The sequence below is a fragment of the Rhinoraja longicauda genome, chromosome 11 (genome assembly GCF_053455715.1).
Source record: "Rhinoraja longicauda isolate Sanriku21f chromosome 11, sRhiLon1.1, whole genome shotgun sequence".
Lineage (NCBI taxonomy): Eukaryota > Metazoa > Chordata > Chondrichthyes > Rajiformes > Arhynchobatidae > Rhinoraja > Rhinoraja longicauda.
Genome location: NC_135963.1, coordinates 41,682,567 through 41,703,856, shown reverse-complemented (window position 1 = coordinate 41,703,856; position 21,290 = coordinate 41,682,567). Strand labels below are relative to the sequence as shown.

At 45.7% G+C, this 21,290-nt stretch overlaps 1 protein-coding gene across 3 annotated transcripts in view; it reads left to right on the top strand.

The window, feature by feature from the left end:
• The window catches only part of rabgap1l (RAB GTPase activating protein 1-like), a 252,872-nt gene that overhangs the window by 142,799 nt on the left and 88,783 nt on the right, over positions 1 to 21,290 (top strand). For all 3 annotated transcript variants that reach the window (XM_078407465.1, XM_078407464.1, XM_078407466.1), the window contains exons 15-17: positions 1,653 to 1,727; positions 11,377 to 11,502; positions 15,497 to 15,640. In XM_078407465.1, coding sequence (XP_078263591.1) covers positions 1,653 to 1,727; positions 11,377 to 11,502; positions 15,497 to 15,640 — 345 coding nt within the window. The remainder of the gene's footprint in view (positions 1 to 1,652; positions 1,728 to 11,376; positions 11,503 to 15,496; positions 15,641 to 21,290) is intronic.

The following is a 21,290-nucleotide window of genomic DNA, read 5'->3' as shown; positions in this document are numbered from 1 at the left end:
AACTGTTCTAGTTTCTCCAGTCTATCCAGATACCCTTCTGAGGACCTTGTGTTCCGCATTGAACACCCAGCTTCAGTTGAGGCCTATCCAAAAATGTATGAAGATTTGGCCTGGCTTTTTAGCATTCACTGTTTCCTGTAGAAGACGCAAACTTTGTAAAATATCAGCTTGAACTTTTGAAAAATATTCCCTTGATCTGACTGATAAGATATATGTACTGATTCTTAAGGCAATAATCCTTTGTCTGTTGGCATGGGGGAATTGATGAAAAGCCACTGTAATTCTCAAGATGCAGTGACAGTGCAGCAATGAGATATAAATAACTGAGATCAGCCTTTAAAGAGGCACTATTTTCTCTCCTTCATTTGCACAAGGGACACAAACCAAATGATTTACAATCAATAGCTCCACAAAAGGAATAGCCTTTTGTTATATACCTTATGAATGCACATGTCAAACAGAATAGGATTTATTTCTACTTCTCAGTCTATTTGTATAGATCCGGCTGTCAAGTCCAGTAACTTTAAAATATGTTGTGATAAAAAAAATTTAGGAGACAAAGTCTTAGACAATGAAATTTAGAATTAATGGCATGATCGAAGGTCCCTGAAAACAATCCCTGGTTACCGGCCATGTCCAGTATCACTGAAGTCATTTTGTTGTAGTCAGAGGAGTAATACAGGAGCCTTGAGATCCAATTTGAGTTCAACAAAAATGCACAAATGTAAATAAAGTATTATATTATATGGATAAAATAGATTGAGGGCAAGATGTTGTCTAGGGTACAAGGAGAACTCTCAATATTTATGTAATACATAGAAACATAGAAACATAGAAAATAGGTGCAGGAGTAGGCCATTCGGCCCTTCGAGCCTGCACCGCCATTCAATATGATCATGGCTGATCATCCAGCTCAGTAGCCTGTACCTGCCTTCTCTCCATACCCCCTGATCCCTTTAGCAGTGGGAATTCTTCCAATCTCCTTAAAGGGCAGGTGAAATAGCAAGCATACATCTCAGTTGAAAATCAGTACCTCCAACAATGTAGCGCTAACACAGCATTGTGCTAAAATTCCAGTTTGCATTATGTTCAAGAAGTTGTGAAGCCCATTTTTTCTGATGCAGTGTTGAATGGCCTAATGGAGGGTGGCAGTTTTGCCCTTAATTTTAAAGCTAAAAGTCTCTGTGTTGAATATGCCTCATTGTTGTGAGTGGACGTGGAAAGGATGTTTCCAGTAATGGGAGAGTCTAGAACCAGAGGGCTCAGCCTCAGAATAAAAGGACATTCCTTTAGAATGGGGATGAGTAAGAATTTCTTTAGTCGGAGGATGGTAAATCTGGAATTCATTGCCACAGTTGGCTGTGGAGGCCAATACACTGGGTTCTTTTAAAGCAGAGATTGATAGGTTCTTGATTCATAAGGGCGTCAAAGGTTACGAGGAGAAGGCAGGAGATTGGGGTTGAGAAGGAAAATAGATCAAATGGCAGAGTAGACTCGATGAGCCAAATGGCCTAATTCTGCTACTATGCCTTATGGTGATAACTTGTAAGTTTATTGAGATGAATCTGCCAGGGAGGACTTCTGCCGTCCATGAACAAGCAGTATTCACGCAGCTTGCCTTGGTTTTTATTGCTGCCTTTTTTTCTCTACAGGCTTACTCTGTGCACGATGAGGACATTGGTTATTGCCAGGGGCAATCTTTCCTCGCTGCTGTTCTCTTGCTGCACGTAAGTAGACTGCTGTATGTTGAGTGACAATCATAAACAGCGCGATCACTGGACACAGGTCAATATGTTATTATATCATATCATATCATATAATATATATACAGCCGGAAACAGACCTTTTCGGCCCTCCAAGTCCGTGCCGCCCAGCGATCCCCGTACATTAACACTATCCTACACCCACTAGGGACAATTTTTACATTTACCCAGCCAATTAACCTACATACCTGTACGTCTTTGGAGTGTGGGAGGAAACCGAAGATCTCGGAGAAAACCCACGCAGGTCACGGGGAGAACGTACAAACTCGTTACAGTGCAGCACCCGTAGTCAGGATCGAACCTGAGTCTCCGGCGCTGCATTCGCTGTAAAGCAGCAACTCTACCGCTGCGCTACCATGCCGCCCTTTATAGTACCCAATTAGGAGGGTTTAGAGGTTTGAGGTTTAGAAGTCAAAAATAAAGAAATCTTGCTCAGGATCTCATTTGGAGTACTGTGTGCAGTTTTGGTCTCAAGGAAAAATACACTTACCTCACACACAGAGTCGGTGTAGCTTAGATTCACTGGACACATTTCTAGGATGAAGGGCTGCCATATGATGAGAGACTGAGTGAGAATGAAGCTTTGGAGCAGGTGAGATCATTTCAGTTCAAGATTCTGAAAGGGATCTGTCGAAGCTGCTTCCAAAAGCTGAATAGTCCAGAACTACATGGTCCCGGATAAGGGACCCATTATTGGGACTGAGTGGTAATTTAATGATGCAGAAGGGCGTTAAACTTGAATTCTCTAGCTGAGAAACCGTGGAGCAGCTGAGATCAATGGGTTTTTGAACTGAAGGATTTGGGGAGGGGGCAGGTAAGCAGTCAAGGCACCCATCTTGCTCCACGGCAACTCTGTGCGACAGAATGTTTGGCTTACTCCTGCTTCCCATGTTATAAATGTTAATTCGCTGGGAAATAGTGGACAAAGCTGAACTCGGGTGTTTTGTGTTGCTCTAATGGAAATCAAATGTAAAGGGAAAATATACAGTTAAAGGTGAGAACCTTAATTAACAGCATTGATGTACAGAGGGATGATGGGATCCAAGTCCACAGCCGCCTGACAATGGCAACACAAGGAGATAGAGTGGTAAAGAAGGCATATAATATCTTTACCTTCTGGTTTAGATAGAGTAGGCAGTCAGATTTTTTTCCCATGGTTGATAATGTCATAGACAAGGGAACGTAGCTTTAAAGTAAGAGGGGGAAGGTTTAAAGGAGTTGGGTGGAGCAGGTTTTTTGCACAGTGGTGGGTGTCTGGATCACTCTGCCAGGGGTGGTGATGGTGGAAGCATGCATAATAGCGATGTTTAAGAGGCTTTCAGATATGCCCACAGATATGCTGGGGATGGAGTGATGTCGATCACATGCAGGCAGATGAGATTAGTTTAACTTGGCATCATGTTTGGCATGGACATTGTGGGCTGAAGGGCCTGAACCTGTGCTGTACTGTTCCATGGAAGCTTGCTGTGCACAAATTGCCAGCCATCTTTCCAACATATTATTTCAAAATTATTACATGGACAGAAAGCCACTTGGGCACTCTGTAGTCATGCAAGATGCTGCATAATCACAGACTAATTACCTCTACTTTTGGGGTTCAGGTAATAAGGGATTGATTGGTAAGCAGTTTACAGTGATTTTCAGCCTAGCATCACAGAGACATACAGCAGGTCGACGGGCCCACTGGCCTGCTGGGTCCATTTGAACTAACCGCTTCACTAATCCCATTTCACTACTTTTTCTAATTCACTAATTCACTCCTCCCCACATACTTATCACTTCCCCACAAGATAGGTAGAGATCAGATAAGGAAAGGGGGGGGGGAAATAGATATTTATGCCCACATAGCCATTAAATGATTGAGCAACACTCCTTTTGTGATCTCTGCCCACCTGTATGCTTCTGAGACCAGGGCAACCCACAGCAGGCATTAGAAAGGCATTGGAAACTTACTACCAACACTGTCTCCACAAAAACCTCCAAATTCCCTGGAGGAATAAGTGAACCAATGTTGAGATTCTCTCCTAGATATTGACCCCCCTCATAATTCTCAGTCAGCCCCTTTGGGCAGGTCCTATCACTCACTCACATGCTCAACACCAGACTCCCCAAACTGCCTCTATATTTCTAGCTCACAGGAGCACATTATGTGAAAGATACATCTTCTGGATGCGCTGGGACGCATCCTCAGTGATGTGACCTGGGGTCATGGGGTGTTTTGGGTCTCACAACATCAGACACCCTCGCCCAGGCGACCCAGCCGGGGTTGATCAGGCCCCGACTTGCGTCCCAGCAGCAAACACCCACGGATCAGACCTCTGCAGGGGTTGGGAGACTCTGGTGTGTGGAGAGACTGGGCTCTGTGGGGTGAGTCCTGATCGGGCTCCTCCTGCGTCTCACCAGGTTCAAGGCCAGATTGAGCAACACTCCTTTTGTGATCCCTGCCCACCTGTATGCTTCTGAGACCGGGGCAACCCACAGCAGACATTAGAAAGGCATTGGAAACTTACTACCAACACTGTCTCCACAAAAACCTCCAAATTCTCTGGAGGAATAAGTGACTCAATGTTGAGATTCTCTCCTAGGTATTGACCCCCCTCATAATTCTCAGCCAGCCCATTTGCTCACTCACATGCTCAACACCAGACTCCCCAAACTGCCTCTATATTTCTAGCTCATAGGAGCAGATTAAAGGTGTGCTCAAAGGAAACTAAAACATAGCACAAAAAGTAAGGAAATTTGTGTTTGGTAGATTATTTCTTTGTTGTAACAATGCTTCTTGGCAATAAATCTTATACTGTTGGAAAGCCTGTTTATTCCCCTTTTAAATGGTGCCAGATTTGTAAGGAACATGCATTTGTGGGATGAGCAGCAGACCTGAGTATGTGGGTTGCGCCCATGAAAAATCTGCCAAATCTTCTCTGCCAATGCCAAACAGCTTATTCTGCTGTTGCTATTGACTCCTGTTTTGAGCTTCTGGTACCACCAGGTGCTGACAATCAGGTGCCTGATTGGCACCTGATTGGCAGCATCTGTGAGCATGGGCCCTGCCACAGTGGTCAGTAGGTGTCTGCTCCAAGAATCGGCATGCCACGTTTGACTGATCTGGATAGGGCCCGTGCGATAGGGCAACTTCAAGCTGGTGTTCCGCAAAACCAAGTTGCGGCATTATTTGGAGTGAGCCCTAGTACCATCTCCAAAGTGAAGGCCAAGTTCCATATAACAGGGGATGTCAGAGACAGGCCGCGAAGTGGGCGTCCCAAGAAGACGACACCCGAAGAAGACCATTTCCTCACCCTGTCAGCACTTAGGAACCATAGGCTGTCTTCTACTGATTTGCAGTCAAGGTTTGCAGGACGATATGGCCGACGGCTCTCTGCCCAGACAATCTCCGGTCTCATAGGGCTGCCAGGAGGCCTGCCATGACTGCCCTTCACCGTCAGGCCCGTTTGCGCTGGTGTCGGCAACACGTGCACTGGAACCTGAACATGTGGAGGAACGTTATGTTCAGCGATGAGTCCAGATTCTGCCTACGGCAGTTGGATCATAGGGTCAAAGTGTGGAGAAGACGCGGAGAACGTTATGCTGATTGCTGCACCGATAGAGTAACATCTTTTGATGGAGGCAGTGTGATGGTGTGGGGCGGCATCTCCCTCACTGGAAAAACGAGGCTTGTCATCATTGGAGGCAATCTCAATGCAGAGAGATATCGAGATGAGATTCTGCAACCAATGGCAATCCCATATCTCCACAGTCTGGGACCGAACTCTATCCTCCAAAATGACAATGCTCGCCCCCACAGAGCAGCGTTTCTCAGAGACTACCTCCAGAATTTGGGAGTGGAGAGGATGGAATGGCCTGCCAGCAGTCCTGACCTCAACCCCATTGAATACTTGTGGGATCAGCTTGGGCGTGCTGTTCGTGCCAGAGTGACCAACACAACCACGTTGGCTGACTTGCGACAAATGCTGGTTGAAGAATGGGATGCCATCCCACAACAGTGTGTGACCAGGCTGGTGACCAGCATGAGGAGGAGGTGCCAGGCTGTTGTGGCTGTGTATGGTTCTTCCACACGCTACTGAGGCTCATGTTTATTAAATGAATAAATTGTTAAATTGCCAATATGTCTTGTTTCTTCAGACTTCAATCATCCAATCCACCAAACAACACCGAACAAGAGTCAATGGCAGAATAAGCTGTTTGGCATTGGCAGAGAAGATTTGGCAGATTTTTCATGGGCGCAACCCACATACTCAGCTCTGCTGCTCATCCCACAAATGCATGTTCCTTACAAATGTGGCACCATTTAAAAGGGAAATAAACAGGCTTTCCAACGGTATAAGATTTATTGCCAAGAAACATTGTTACAACAAAGAAATAATCTACCAAACACAAATTTCCTTACTTTTTGTGCTATGTTTATTTAAGAATGTTCTCAAAGACTCCTTGAAGAAATGTAAGCTCCCCACTGACTCCTGGGACTCTCTGATTGATGACTATTGAAAGTAGAGCATTAAGAGTGGTTTTAAAAATGTCACGTCCTTATATCAGGAGCACACAGAAGCCCATGTCAATGGTGAGGTGTGCACCACCTCACAAGCTACTCACCTGCCCGCCCACTAGCCACCACTTAGTTCATCTGCCACAAACCTGCACTTCCCACGTTGGCCTCATCTGTCACCTCGCCACCCAGATGGGAAGCAAGTCACCTTTGACCCTAAGGAACTTCAGAAGAAAAGGAAAATGGCTCGAGCAGCAATGTGAGTGTTTGCACATCGCAAGGCCAGAAAGACTGCGGAGAACACTCGTTGAGATACCACAACATGAGATCTTATTCTCATTGTCATTGAAGGTGTCATTGTGGATTTAGAGACATGAGACCAAAGATGCTGGATCTTGAGCAAAAGCAAACAATGGAAGAACTCAGTGGGTCAGGCAGCATCTGTGGAGGGAAATAAACAAACAGTGCGAAGAACCATGCCAATCTGAAAGGTCCATTTCTCTCCACAGATACTGCCTGGCACTATGAAATCCTCCAGCAGTTTGTTATTTGCCCAGTGTGGATCTAATCCATTATCCCACTCCACAGCATGCCTTTGATGGTAGTGTAGCATTGTGCATACCCAAGGCTACTGTGATGAGAAAGAAAGATGTATCTTGCCTTTCCTGACCTACAGAATCCCAGGATAGATCCCATGAATGACAGGCTGTCAGATAAGTGACTTGTACTCTCTCCTCTGCGTCAGGAGTTTGTGTGTTCATCGCTGTTGTGGGAGCTTCCTGTACTGAATTAAAACAGAAACACTCAGTCAGAAAGGAAACAGAGTTAACCTTTCAGATCAGTGATCCCTCATCAGAACTCCAGTTGATATGCGGGAGTTGACTGTAATTTTTCCTACGTGACATCTTTAACTGCACTTCAGACTGAGCCTCAAACCACCTTGGGAACTCATGCCCAAGAAACTCAGTAACAAACTGTTGTCTTTTTCCACACAGTGCAGTTGTAAACTACTCATTTTCTGGAGTGAAAAGTTCTAAAGGCCATTCCTGATTTTAGTATTAAAGACATGTGGAATGCCATCATTGTCCTGATGGGCATTTGGGATACATTGTCCTGGGATTCTTGAGTACTCCTGCCCTCCCTGCAGTGAGACCAGATCACGATTCCAAGCGGGTCAGTCAGTTATAAAAACGGAAAGTGCTGGAAACCCTCATCAGGTCAGGCATAATCGTTGGAAATGTGAGGCTGTGGCACTACGATGTTGGAGGTTGCAGGGGGACAATCTCCTGAGAAAAAGGAGTCAGGATGCATCAGTCAGTCAGGTGTCCTGTCGACCCACAGTACCCTAGCCCACAATGATCAACCTGCCACCACCATTCTCCACTCTGCTGGCCTGATCTGCTGAAAGCCCTCTCCTTCCCTCTCACCAATCTCATGATTCCGTTATTGAAAAGTCCAGTGGCAATTTCTTGAAGCATCTATACAGGCAACCTTCCGACAATTACTTTCGACCCTGACATCTTGACATATGCCAACAACCCCTCCAAAAAAAAATTGAATCCCACCTCCCTCAAGTTTTCTGAAATACAGGGGCGGCACAGTGGCGTAGCAGTAGAGTTGCTGCCTTATAGCGTCAGAGACCCGGGTTCAATCCTGACTACGGGTGCTTGCATGCGTGAACGGAGTTTGAACCTTCTCCCTGCGACCTGTGTGGGTTTTCTCCAGGAGGCTCCGGTTTAACTCCCATACTAAAAAGACGTACAGGTTTGGTATAAATGTAAATTGGCCCTAATGACTGTAGGATTGTGTTAGTGTGCTGGGATTGTTGGTCGGCGCTGACTCGGTGGGCCGAAGGGCCTGTTTCCACGCTGTGTCTCTAAACTAAGCTAAACTAAACCAGATGTCACGCACCTCCACTGCTTTCACTGTTAGCTGCTGACCCTTGATCCAGCCCTCCCAGAGGAGAACCTGGCCCCATGCTGGTCACTTGTGTCCGTTGAATGCACAAACCTCTGGCCCACTGCTGCTCGTTGCCACCTCGGTGATAACTAATCAAAGGAGAACGACCTTGTGGCTCATCTGCTGCATACCCAGGGCAGTGCTGTGGAAGTGCAGCCCTCCTGAAGGTGGCATCTTTCCAATGAGGTGTTAAATCCAGATGCTTTCCAACCAGCTGGATGTAAAAGCCACTGCTGGAAGAGCGTGCAGTGTTTCCTAGTTCCCTGCTCAATGTTTATTCCCCAAACAACATCGCTGCTCATTGCTGTGAGTCGGATCCTGTGGTGGACAAAGGGACGGTCTCATTTTCTATCTTTCTAATGCTACTTTTCTATAAGCCACCCAATGTTTCTGGAGGTCACTGAAAACATTACTAACAAGCAGGGCTTCATCAAAGAGCATTGTTATAGTACATCTAATCCGTCGTGCTTCTTAGGATCTTTATGTTCAAACCAGCCACTGATGTTCAATTTGGAATACATTTCAGTTTGATGTGTCTGATGTGTTAAATGAATTGCAACATTGAGGAATGATGTTTGAAGCATCCTTAACACATTCTATGAGAAAGTTAGCACCGTGAAAAGAAATTAGGTCAGTTGTTGAGAGCTGCCTCACTATGTTCAGGAAGTAGAGTCACCTGTGGTCCTTAATCCCTCTTCCTCGTCCCTGAATACATCAGTTAATAACATTCGCATTCATTTCAGCTGGTGCTACTCAAAATCTAAGCATGAAAGCCAACAGCTCTAAGCTAGCTCATTAAAGCTGGCTTAGACAACACAAGATCGGGCCACATTAGGAGGAGCCCATGACATTGTTTGCCATTTCCTAAGCCCTTAAGACAACAAATATCTCTCACGTGCTCAAATTGCAAGGCTCATCTGGAAAGGAAAGGATACCTCCGTGGCAAAGGAGAATCAGTGGTCATGATGGCCAATCTCCCAGGACGAGGTTATCCCATTGAACTTTGGTGCGCTGATGCATGTGATGTCACCAAATGCGGGATAGTCAACTACAACTGCTTTTTAAGGGTGGCACAATAGCTCAGCGATAGAGCTGCTGTCTCACAGCGCTAGAGACCTGGGTTCGATCCTGACTACAAGTGCATTCTGTAAGGAGTTTGTACGGTTTCCCTGTGACCGCGAGGGCTTTCTCTAGGTGCTCTATTTCCAGCCACATTCCAAAGATGTGCAGGTTTGTAGGTTAATTGGCTTCTCTAAATTGCCTTTAGTGTGGAGGACATAAAACTAATGTATGGGTGATCGATGGCCGCAGTGGGTCAAAGGGCCTGTTTCCATATTGTACCTCTAAGCCCTTATCACAGGGTGGTGAGGGCTGGTTCTTGTAGGATATTACCAGGAGTGACAATAGAATCTGAAAGGAGAACAGCAGATACAAAATAGAAAAGTGCTGGAATAACTCAGTGAGTCAGGCAGCATCTTTGAAGAACATGGATCGGTTACGTTTCGAGTTGGGACTCTTCCTCAGACTGATTGTGATGGGGGGCTTGACGGAGAAAGCTGGAAGAGAGGTTGGGGGAGAGGGAAACAAAGCCTGGCAAGTGATAGGTGGATACAGTTGAGGAGGGGTTTTGATTGGACAAAGATCAGAAATGAAATGACAAAAAGTGTGAGATAAGGGTAGGACAGGTTGTGAATTGTGAAGCTAGAGGAAGGAACATAGATGGAAAGGGGGTGGGGGTGGGAGGGAAAAGCAGAGAAATAGGTGTGAATCCAGGTGGTCACAGGGAAGAGAGAGGGAAAAGGGGGGGGGGGGAGGGGTATTTGTAAGCTTATTTCCTAAAATTGGAGAATTCAATGTTCATTCCGTTAGTTGGTAAGTTACCTAGGCCGAACTGTTCCTCAGTTTGCATGTGGTCACAAACTGTTCCGTCAGTTTGCATGTGGCCTTACTCTGGCAATGGAGGAGTCCCAAGACAGAAAGATCAGTATGGGAATTAGAAGGGGGGTTAAAATGGTTAGCAATTGGGAGATCCAGCAGACCTTGCCGGACCAAATGCAAATGTTCGGTGAAATGGTTGCCTAGTCTACACTTGGTCTCACTGATGTAAAGGAGGCCACATCAGTAACTGGATGTAGTAGATGAGGTTAGAGGAGGTGCACGTGAACCTCCGTTTCACCTGGAAGGACTGCTGGGGTCCCTGGATGGATGCGAGGGAGGTGTTGGGACAAATCTCCTGCATCTCCTGCAGTTTCAGGGGAAAGTACCTGGGGGGGGGGGGGGGGGGGGTGGTGGTTTGGGAGCAGTCTGCAGAAGGCAGAAAGGTGTGGGGATGAGAAGATGTGACTGGTGGTGGGATCACGTCGGAGGTGGAGGAAATGTCAGAGAATGATGTGTTAGAAGTGGAGGCTGTGGGGGGGGGGGGTAAGGTAAGGACCAGTGGAACTCTTGTCCTTGTGCTATCTTGGGGGAGGGGGAGTGATAGCAGAACTAGGGTACACAGAGGAGACATTAGCGAGGGATCTATCTATGATAGCAGAGTGGAGAAAACTAAGTTTACTAAAGAAAGAGGACATCTTGGGAAAAACATCTTGGCAGCAGATACAGGGGAGACGGAGATATTGAGAGTAGAGGACAGCGTTTTTGCAAGATACAGCCCGGGAGGAGGTATGGTCAGATAACTATGGGAGTCGGTACATTTGTAGTAGACGTTGACTGATAGTCTGTCCCCTGTGATGATGACAGAGCGATCAAGAAAGGGGAGAAAAGTACCAGAGATAGTCCAAGTGTAAATCCAAAAGTGGAGTTTCCTCTTATCTTTAGAGGTGTGGCCAGGATGGATGTATGACAAGTTGGAGGCCTACACGTAGCTCCTCTGCAGCAGCCCCCTCACTGCGATTATGGCCAATCCAGGCAAAGGGCCTACTCCAAACCAACAGATGTATTCCAGCAGAGCTGCTTCACAATGCAGGATTCAACACTGAACCTATTTCACACTGCTGGGCTGGCTCTCGCACATTATCCCACCTCCCCGTGGCCCACAAGATCCCTTTCCCTGTGGCTGGCTCCATTCCCTGTATCACAAAGAGTCCATCATGCCCACATCTGCATGGGAAATGCAGTGGAACCTGATGTAGAGTCATTGTCTTTCCGCAGATGCCAGAAGAACAGGCGTTTTGTGTCCTGGTGAAGATCATGTATGACTACGGTCTCCGAGAGCTCTACAAAAACAATTTTGAAGATCTCCATTGCAAGTTTTACCAGCTGGAAAGGCTACTCCAGGTATTGGCCATATTTAAGTAAAATTTGGGTTAATTTGCATGAAATGTAACTTATATGTGTTTAGAAAAAGGAAGTTGATGTACGTGGGTGGAGTGGATTTGGTTCAGTAGCCTATTGACCTTAGCATCAGAAGGTAGTCCTGGGGTGGGAGCTGCTTTACGTTCTCGTCGTCCACCCTGGGTAGTTCTACGGAACTGGCAAAATTTGCAGCAATGCGTCAACTATGGTACTCTGAAGCACCAATTGCCACTTTTGACATACGAAGGAAGAAGCAGACATAGTTGACATACGAAAGAAGAAGAGGAAGAAGGTATTCCTGAGGTGGAGGTCTGCTGTGATTGGGAGGTGGGCTGTTCAGAGGAGGTGGGTTAGTGCACATCCCTGTGGAGAGGAGGCATTGCATTTGTGGGTTCAGGAGTATAAGTCCAATACAGGGGAGTGGGAATTGTTTGCTTGTCTCTATGTTCAGAACCACCCATTTCTCTATTCCAGTTCGGCATTTACTTTCTCAGAAGCACATGCTGTCTTTATTTTTCTGAGGAGAGATGAGCAATGTTAAATCCATTGATAAGCTCAAAATGCTGGAGTAACTCAGTAAGTCAGGCAGCATCTCTGGAGAAAATGGTTAGGTGACGTTTCTAGTTAGAACCCTCCTTCAAACTGAAGTCTGAAGTTTCTCCAGCATTTAGTGGCTATGTTTGGTATCAACCAGCACCTGCAGTTTCTTTTTATTACTTAAATCCATTGATTCCATAGAAGGGTTCCAACTCGAAATGTCGCCCATCCATTCCTTCCACAGATGCTGCCTGACCCGTTGAGTTACTCCAGGACTTTGTGTTTTACTGAAGATCCATTGTCATTCTGCAAGCTTTGTAATCTGTCCTCCATTTTGTCCTTTTTTTGGTACCATATAGAATACAGTCTTTGTATTTGAATGTTTATCACTGAAGTGTACATGGAGTTAGGCGTTGAAATTTGCTGCCTAGGCAAATAGTGTGTCGTGCAAATTACTGCTGTTGAAGCTTCCCAATTTTCAAATCCATTGAGGTAGTTGGAATTAAAGAAGAGCTGTGTGTATCAGTGGACGCAGAGTGGGGTGGGGAGGGACCAGAACGCCTCACCTTTTTAATACACTGGCGATAAATTGAAGGACACATCCAAGGACCAAACTGATCTTGCTGTTACCCATGTATACCCGGAGTATATAGTTTGATTTATTACTTCAAAAGACATAATAAAACAAGGCTCAAATTTAAATTCTAGCTTCTGTAATATTATAATTAAACTTCATTACCGTAAATAATTGTAGCACACCTCGTTGTGCCGTTCACCTTTCTTTCTTCTTGTATTTATAGAATTCAATTACCAGTTGTGTATATCACCCCCTGGCTTTAATTGCTTAAATAGGTTTACATTGTTTAAAGTAAATTCAAATTTAAAAAATAATTCCAATCAAGAGCTGCAATCAGACTGGATCAACAGCTGTATTAATATTGTACCCTTGCTATTTCACTTTGGATTGAATGAATACTTTATTGTCACATGTGAAAGTCACAGTGAGATTCTTTGCTTGCATACCCAAGGTATGCAAATAGTCGTCCATAAAGGGCGCTTACAAAGTTACAAATTCCCCCTCCTGCACCAGTTCCCCCTTTGTTCCTCCCCCCTCCCTCACAGCGGTCTGCCCACGCCGGGTCAGTATGCACTATGTTCAGTGTATGACGCTCTTGCCTCTGAGGCACACCTGCGCTCAAGACACGCTCTAGGGCAATCAATATTTCTTAAAACATCGATTAAATAGGAATAGGTGACGTTTTGGGTGGAAACCCTTCTTCAGACTACACAGTGATGGTGAAAGGAATAAATGTTTCGGGAGATAGATGGGACGGGATGCAAATCAAACATTCCAATTCCACGCCAAAAGTCAAAACTGTAGATGCTGGGTTATACCAAAGATATCTTCAGACTAAGAAGGGTCCAGACCTGAAACGTCACCTGTCCTTTTTTCTCCGGATGCTGCCCGACCCGCTGATTTGCCCCAGCATTTTGTGTCTAGAAGAGCTCAGTTGCCTGGCACCAGGCTCAGAGGTTGGTCACAGAAACACCACCACATTTCCAACAAACAACAAATGTGTGAAAAGAACCACTCAGCTGTATTCTTGTAACCTTGCTGGGCCATTTACGAAATTAGAAGTCACGTCAATAAATTATATAATGGAACCTTATCTATTTATATACTGAACCTAACAAATGTCAGCATCTCATCCAACCTTGTTCAGGTAACATTTCCAGTTGTTGTAGCTTCGTTCATCAATGCTTATCAGCTTGGAAATGTTTTCTTCCTTCTGGGCTGTGTTGCACTGTTATAACACAGTCACTGTATTCATCGATGCTGGAAATCTGGGATAAAAACAGAATGCTGGAAACAGCAGGTCAGGCAGCAATTGTGAAGAGAGGAGCAGAGTTAATGGTTCATATTCCTGACTTTTTTATCCAAACTACTGTAATAAATGGTCCCTTCCCTGTGTGTAAGAAGGAAGAGCAGATGCTCGTTTAAACCGAAGATAGACATAAAAAGCTGGAGTAACTCAGCGGGACAGGCAGCATCTCGTGAGAGAAGGCATGGGTGACGTTTCGGGTCGAGACTGAAGAAGGGTCTCGACCTGAAACGTCACCCATTCCTTCTCTCCAGAGATGCTGCCTGTCCCACTGAGTTACTCCAGCTTTTTGTGTCAACTTTCCCTGATGCTGTCTGACCTGCTGATGTTCCCAGCATTTGCAGCAATGTTTTGGTTAACATAACAAAACTTTATTGTCACTCGGCACAACACCGAACGAAATTTCAGCAGTCACAGCAAAAAAAGAAAAGAACACAGGACACACGACCCCAACACAAACATCCATCACAGTGACTCCAAACACCCCCTCACTGTGATGGAGGCAACAAAACTTCCCCTCTCCTCCCCCGCACCCACGGACAGACAGCTCGACCCCTACCGAGGCAACCGACACGCACAGCCTCCGCAAGGGGTTGGAAGGCCCCCCGGCCGAGCCGCCCCGGGCACCGAAACGTCCCGTGGCCGCACCGGGCGATGTTAAGTCCAGCGGCCGAGCCGCACCGGGCACCGAAACGTCCCGCGGCCGAGCCGCACCGGGCACTGAAACGTCCCGCAGCCGAGCCGCACCGGGCACTGAAACGTCCCGCAGCCGAGCTGCACCGGGCACTGAAACGTCCCGCAGCCGAGCCGCGCCGGCGATGTTAAGTCCAGCGGCCGAGCCGCACCAGGCACTGAAACGTCCCGCAGCCGAGCCACACCGGGCACTGAAACGTCCTGCAGCTGAGCCGCGCCGGCGATGTTAAGTCCCGCAGCCGAGCCGCACCGGGCACTGAAACATCCCGCGGCCAAGCCGCACCGGGCACTGAAACGTCCCGCGGCCGAGCCGCGCCGGCGATGTTAAGTCCAGCGGCCGAGCCACGCCGGGCGATGGAAGGCCCCGCGGGCGAGCTGCGCCCCGGGGAAGAGACCTAATAAAAGAAAGGTTTCCCCCGCCCCACCCCCCCCCACCCCCCCACACATACACAGCCAAAAACAGAAACAAAAACCATCCCAAACACCGACACAAACAAACAAAAAAGAAAAAAAGACAAACAGACTGCCAGAGAGCCGCAGCCGTTAGGCGCAGCCAACTCCCTAAAGTAGTTCTGAACTACTTTAGCTGGCTTTCCCATCCCTCATTCACTATCTCCCATTTCTCCATTTCAACAATTGGCTGATTAGATTCAGATTTGTCTTTTCAAAATATATCTTGTTACATTGTGCAGGCTGCCAGTGATACAGATGTTGTTAACTTCAAACCTATGTTGTTAACTTCATTCACTGGGAAAATGTAGGCCGCACCTTGTCTATGAAGAGGTGAGCCAGTTTGTGCTGCCAGTTACTTGGGGAAGTGAGTGTTAAGAGTAAAACCCCTGACTGTTGCTTATTGTTTGCAGGAGCAGCTGCCGGAACTCTACAACCACTTTGTGGACCTGAACTTGGAGGCACACATGTATGCCTCACAGTGGTTTCTCACGCTCTTCACTGCCAAGTTCCCCCTCTGCATGGTCTTCCACATCATCGACCTGCTGCTCTTCGAGGTAACCACCCTCACACCCACACTCCTATCGACGCACACACGCTTGTTAAAGTGAAAAAAATAGCTCACAACATCTGTTCTGGAGTAGGATGATAAATGTGTTCATTCAATCGGCCTTTCACCTACAGGGAAAGAACGGTCTGTGCACCCTGTGGCTGAACAATCTGCACAGTATCCCCTGTGGCACAGCATTCTTATACATGCTTAGAGATAGAACAATTGCAGTTTGGCAATATACTGTGGTTTAGTTATCACTCAGGAGCCAACCCCAGATAACAAATTGATCCATTGTTACTGATCTTATTCTGCAAGGTCTCCTATCACTTCTGTAATCTTAAACTCACTCTCACACACATGTTAATGCACACTTGTTCACACACATTGCATAATGGTGTACACTCATTCACACACACCCTTACAAACATACACACTCGTTTACAGATGTTGCACAGACATGCGCACTCTTACAGACTCAATAATAATACCGTATGCATGCACACAATGTGTAGGACAGGTCCCTCTCCTGCCTACCCAGCCTACAGTGGCCAGGATTGAACTGCCATCCTTTGATGCAATAGATGACATTGAACCACAATTCTGTATTTACTGCTGTTGTATCTGTGCTTGAGGTAGAAAGACAATACTAACCTTAATGCTCACATATCCTTCCCATTCACCTCACCCCAACATTCTGAAAGCTGAGCCCCAGGTACACACTGCAGCGGTAGAGTTGCTGCTTTACAGCGAATGCAGCGCCGGAGACTCAGGTTCGATCCTGACTACGGGTGCTGCATTGTAAGGAGTTTGTACGTTCTCCCCGTGACCTGCGTGGGTTTTCTCCGAGATCTTCGGTTTCCTCCCACACTCCAAAGACGTACAGGTATGTAGGTTAATTGGCTGGGTAAATGTAAAAATTGTCCCTAGTGGGTATAGGATAGTGTTAATGTACGGGGATCGCTGGGCGGCACGGACTTGGAGGGCCGAAAAGGCCTGTTTCCGGCTGTATATATAATGATATGATATGATATATGATCTCTAATACACTACTTTATACACACACTCAAACACACTAACTCTCCTCCATTGTCAGAATGAGGCCAAATGCAAATTGGAGGAACAGCGCCTCATTTTTTACTTGGACAACATACAATCCAGCGGTATGAATATTGATTTCTCTAACTTCAAGTAACCCTTGAATCCCCTTCTCTCCTTCCCTCTCCCATCGTATTAGTTTCACTGGCGTCCTGGTGAGTTTTCACCGAGCCCACAACCAACAATGGACAGTTTCCTTAATCATCGTTACTTTTTTGCAGACCTTTCATTTCTTTGTTCTATATCTCTCTATATCGCTGTCTATATGTCTTGTTTCCTTTTCCTCTAACTCTCAATCTGAAGAAGGGTCTCGACCTGAAACGTCACCCATTCCTCCAGAGATGCTGTCTGCCCCGTTGAGTTATTCCAGCATTTTGTGTCTATCTTCGGTGTAATCCGGCATCTGCAGTTCCTTCCACCACACTAACTCTCAAATACCCGGACAATCTCTAATATATCTACTCTTCTTAATACTGAATTAATCTCTAACACATACGTTTGCCCTCAATGCACACTTGTTATCTATTCACTCAAAGTCTAATGCAAACTTGTGCTGTTTCAGCACATACTGTCCCAAATACCTGCTCAGCAATACATGACCTGCCTGCATACAAGCTGTATGTGAGAGTGAGCCCCCATGGGATTGAACTGCAGTCAGAATAAGCCCCCATGGGATTGCATGCCAGTGAGAGTCAGCATAACAGAAAGCAACCAATCAGAAGCATTATAACTTGGTTTGGCAACTCTTCTACCCAAGACCACAAGAAAGTGCGGAGAGTTGTAGACGGTGTCTCTCTATCCACCCCATCTACATCAGTCATACACCAGTCAGGGGACTGTCATATGTTGAAAGACTGGAGCGACTAGGCTTGTATACACTGGAATTTAGAAGGATGAGAGGAGATCTTATCGAAACGTATAAGATTATTAAGGGGTTGGACACGTTAGAGGCAGTGAAACATGTTCCCAATGTTGGGGGAGTCCAGAACAAGGGGCCACAGTTTAAGAATAAGGGGTAGGATATTTAGAACTGAGACGAGGAAAAACTTTTTCAGTCAGAGAGTTGTGAAGCTGTGGAATTCTCTGCCTCAGAAGGCAGTGGAGGCCAATTCTCTGAATGCATTCAAGAGAGAGTTAGATAGAGCTCTTAAGGATAGCGGAGTCAGGGGGTATGGGGAGAAGGCAGGAACGGGGTACTGATTGAGAATGATCAGCCATGATCACGTTGAATGGCGGTGCTGGCTCGAAGGGCCGAATGGCCTCCTCCTGCACCTATTGTCTATTGACTATAGTCATGCGCTGCAACGTTGAGAACTATATTCTGCACTCTGTATTTCGCCCTGTCTGTTGTATTTGAGTTTGACTTGATTGTATTTATGTATGGTATACCTGATCAGTTTGGATAGCATACAAACCAAAGCTTTTCACAGTACCTTGGTACATGTGACAATAACAAACCTAAATCTAAACCTCTATCTCTATTAAACTTCACTTGTACTAAACTTTCTGTCAACATTCTTTGCTCTAAGGAGGTGTTGTAGCTTCTGCAGTCTAACTTATCGCTGAAATCCTCATCCTTTGAAACATTCCATTAAATATCATCTGCATCCTAGCGAGGATTTTCACATCCGTCTTAAAATCTGGTGGCCTGAATTGGACACTACTTCAGCTGTGTCCCAAACAGTATTTAATAACCCTAAATCTCTCTTATAAATTTATGCTTTACTCATGCCTCTCTCAATATATCCTGCAGATTTCAATCCTTTATATACTTACACAACCAAATATCTCTATTCCAGCATACCCCTTGAAAACTGTCCATTGACTAGATCATTCTTGCATATTTTCTGCCAGTGTTTCACTTAACATTAAACTTCATCTGCCACTCGTCTGCCTATTTAGCCAACTTGGTTGTGTCTCACAGTTCAAACTTGGCCTCACTCCTTACTACACATCCAAGGTTTGTGTCACTTGCAGATGTGAAAATTTGACCCTCCACATCCGTTTCTGCCCTTAAAACAAGCAGCGAATTCAGCACTGACCCCAGAGGAATCTCACTGTTTCCCATCCTCCAGTCTGGGAAACCACCATTGCTCCCTGCTTTCCCCTATTAAGCCGATCTCCTATCCAGACATCTATTGAGACTTTAATGCCACAGGTTACAACTTTGCGAACGAGGCTTGTGTATGGAACTTTATCAACCACTTGAACATTAATATCGATGACATCTACTGTATTCCTTACACTGACCTTCTCAGATACCTCATGAAAAATTCAATCAGATCATTTGCCATTAACTGGTCTTTTATTTATACCAAATTCTTCAAGAGCCTTTTAGTGTTTCGAGGTCATTGTTTCTAAAACTTCCCTTCAGATGTTAAACAGAATATTCTGTGGTTGCAGTGCACATTTTGAACAAGAGTGTTACATTGGCCATTTTCTAATCCGTTGGCACCTCCCCTATGTTTCGGGAGGATTGGAAGGTTATTGCAGCAGGACCTTCAGAACCTCCATTCCCATCTTCCTTGGCAACGTAGGATGTTTGGGATCCTTAGAATTATCTTAGAATTATTTACTGAAAGCGTAGCAAGTCTTTCCTGCACCTCCTCCTTTCGTTGTCATCTCATTGGGCTGAAATGCACTTTGTGCCAGCCGTTTAGAAGAGAACAATGGATAACTTCTCTTGGGCAGCACATTTCAGACTTCTTCATTGAGGTGTGGAACTGCAGAACACATTGGGGCTCAGATGTCAATAGACTTGACCTGCTCCACAGCTGACACCGCATTTAATTATGGCAATTCTGTACAAAACAAAGTCATAGAAAAGTAATATTTACTCTGCGATAATTAGTGAGTCTGCTGCAGGGTGGGTTGAGCCTGATCTTGGTAGACGTTGCACACTTTTGAAGCACATGAGGGAGGATCGGAGACACTGGGACTGGTTATGAGGGACACTAATGAAAGCTGAACAGCTAAGAGGGAGTCTGGAGAGCACAGGCATGACCAAGAAGGAGACACAAACCCCAGGAATGGGTACTGGTGATCCTCCAAAATGCAAAGTTGGCAGGTCAGAAGATCTTGAAGTTCTGCACTGTTGGGTTTTAATGTAGAATAGTACAGCACAGGAACAGGCCCATTGGTCCACAGTGTCTGTATCGAATATGATGCCAGGTTAAACTAATCTCTGCCTGCATGTGATCCGTATCCATCCATTCTCTGCATATCCGTGTGTCTGCAAAACCTCTTAAATGCCACCATCGTATCTGCCTCCATCACCACCCCTGGCTGTGGATTCCAGGCACCGACCCCTCTCTGGGAAAAAAAACTTGCCCCGCACATCTTTAAACTTTGGCGCTCTCACCTTAAAGCTGTGACATTTCCACCATGGGAAAAAGGTTTTGACTGTCAACCCTATCTATGCCTCTCGTAACTTCTATTATCTCCCCTCAGCCTTTGACACTCCAGGGAAAACAATCCAAATCTGTCCAACCATGTTTATAGCTAATACCCTCTGATCGAAACAGCATTCCGATGAACCTCTTCCGCACCCTCTACAAAGCCTCTACTGTAATCCTTCCAATAATGTGGCAACAAGAACTGCACACAATATCCAAATGGGGCCTAACCAAAGTCCTATACAGCTGTAATGTAACATCCTCATTCTTACACTCAATGCATCAACTGAGGAAGGCAAACATACCATGTGCCTTCCTTACCATTCTATCTCTTTGCTGCCACTTTCAGGGAGCTATGGACTTAGAGGCCAATATCCCTTTGTACATCAGTGCTGTTAAGGATCTTACCATTAACTATATACCTTCCCCTTATATAGTTTTAACATTAAATTCTCCAATTTTAAGTAACCGCTAACAACCCCATTCCTCCCCCTCCCTGTGCTCCATCTGAACTTGCACCTATTTCTCCCCTCCCCCTTCTCCCTCTTGCTCCATAATTTTCAACTCTTCAACCCTATTGCCTTATACCTTATTGCTTTAACCTCTGGCCTTTGTTCTAACCATCTGCCTATCAAAAATCCTCGACACCCATGTCCACCTGCCACGCTTTGCCCTGCCTCCCAAGTGTGTTCCTCCCAGCTTTCTTCCACCTCCCCCCGCCCCTAAACCAGTCTGAAGAAGGTTCCCAACCTGAAACGTCACCTATCCATGTTACTCTAGAAATACTGCCTGACCCACTGAGTTACTCTTAGTGTCTTAGTGCACAGTGTCCTTTTGCAACATCTCACACCTGGTCAGATTAAACTTAATACAGACTGTAGATATCTTCTCTATCTTTAATCAGCCCTCATTTTTTTTACCAGCCCCTTGCGATTTATATCCTTTAGATTTGTTCCCTGTTATATTGCCCATCATTTTTTCCTTTTATTTTTTATTTTGCCTTCCTTTTTCAGCTTGTAATGTTCAGCCTGGTTCTCACTGTCATAAATCTTTTCTTCGCATCTCTCAGAAGGTTAGGCCAGAATTATACCCAACCCTCCAAACATGATCCAAAACTTGCAGTTTTATAGTCCCTCTCTTAACCTAAGGTCATCCCGATGGTTT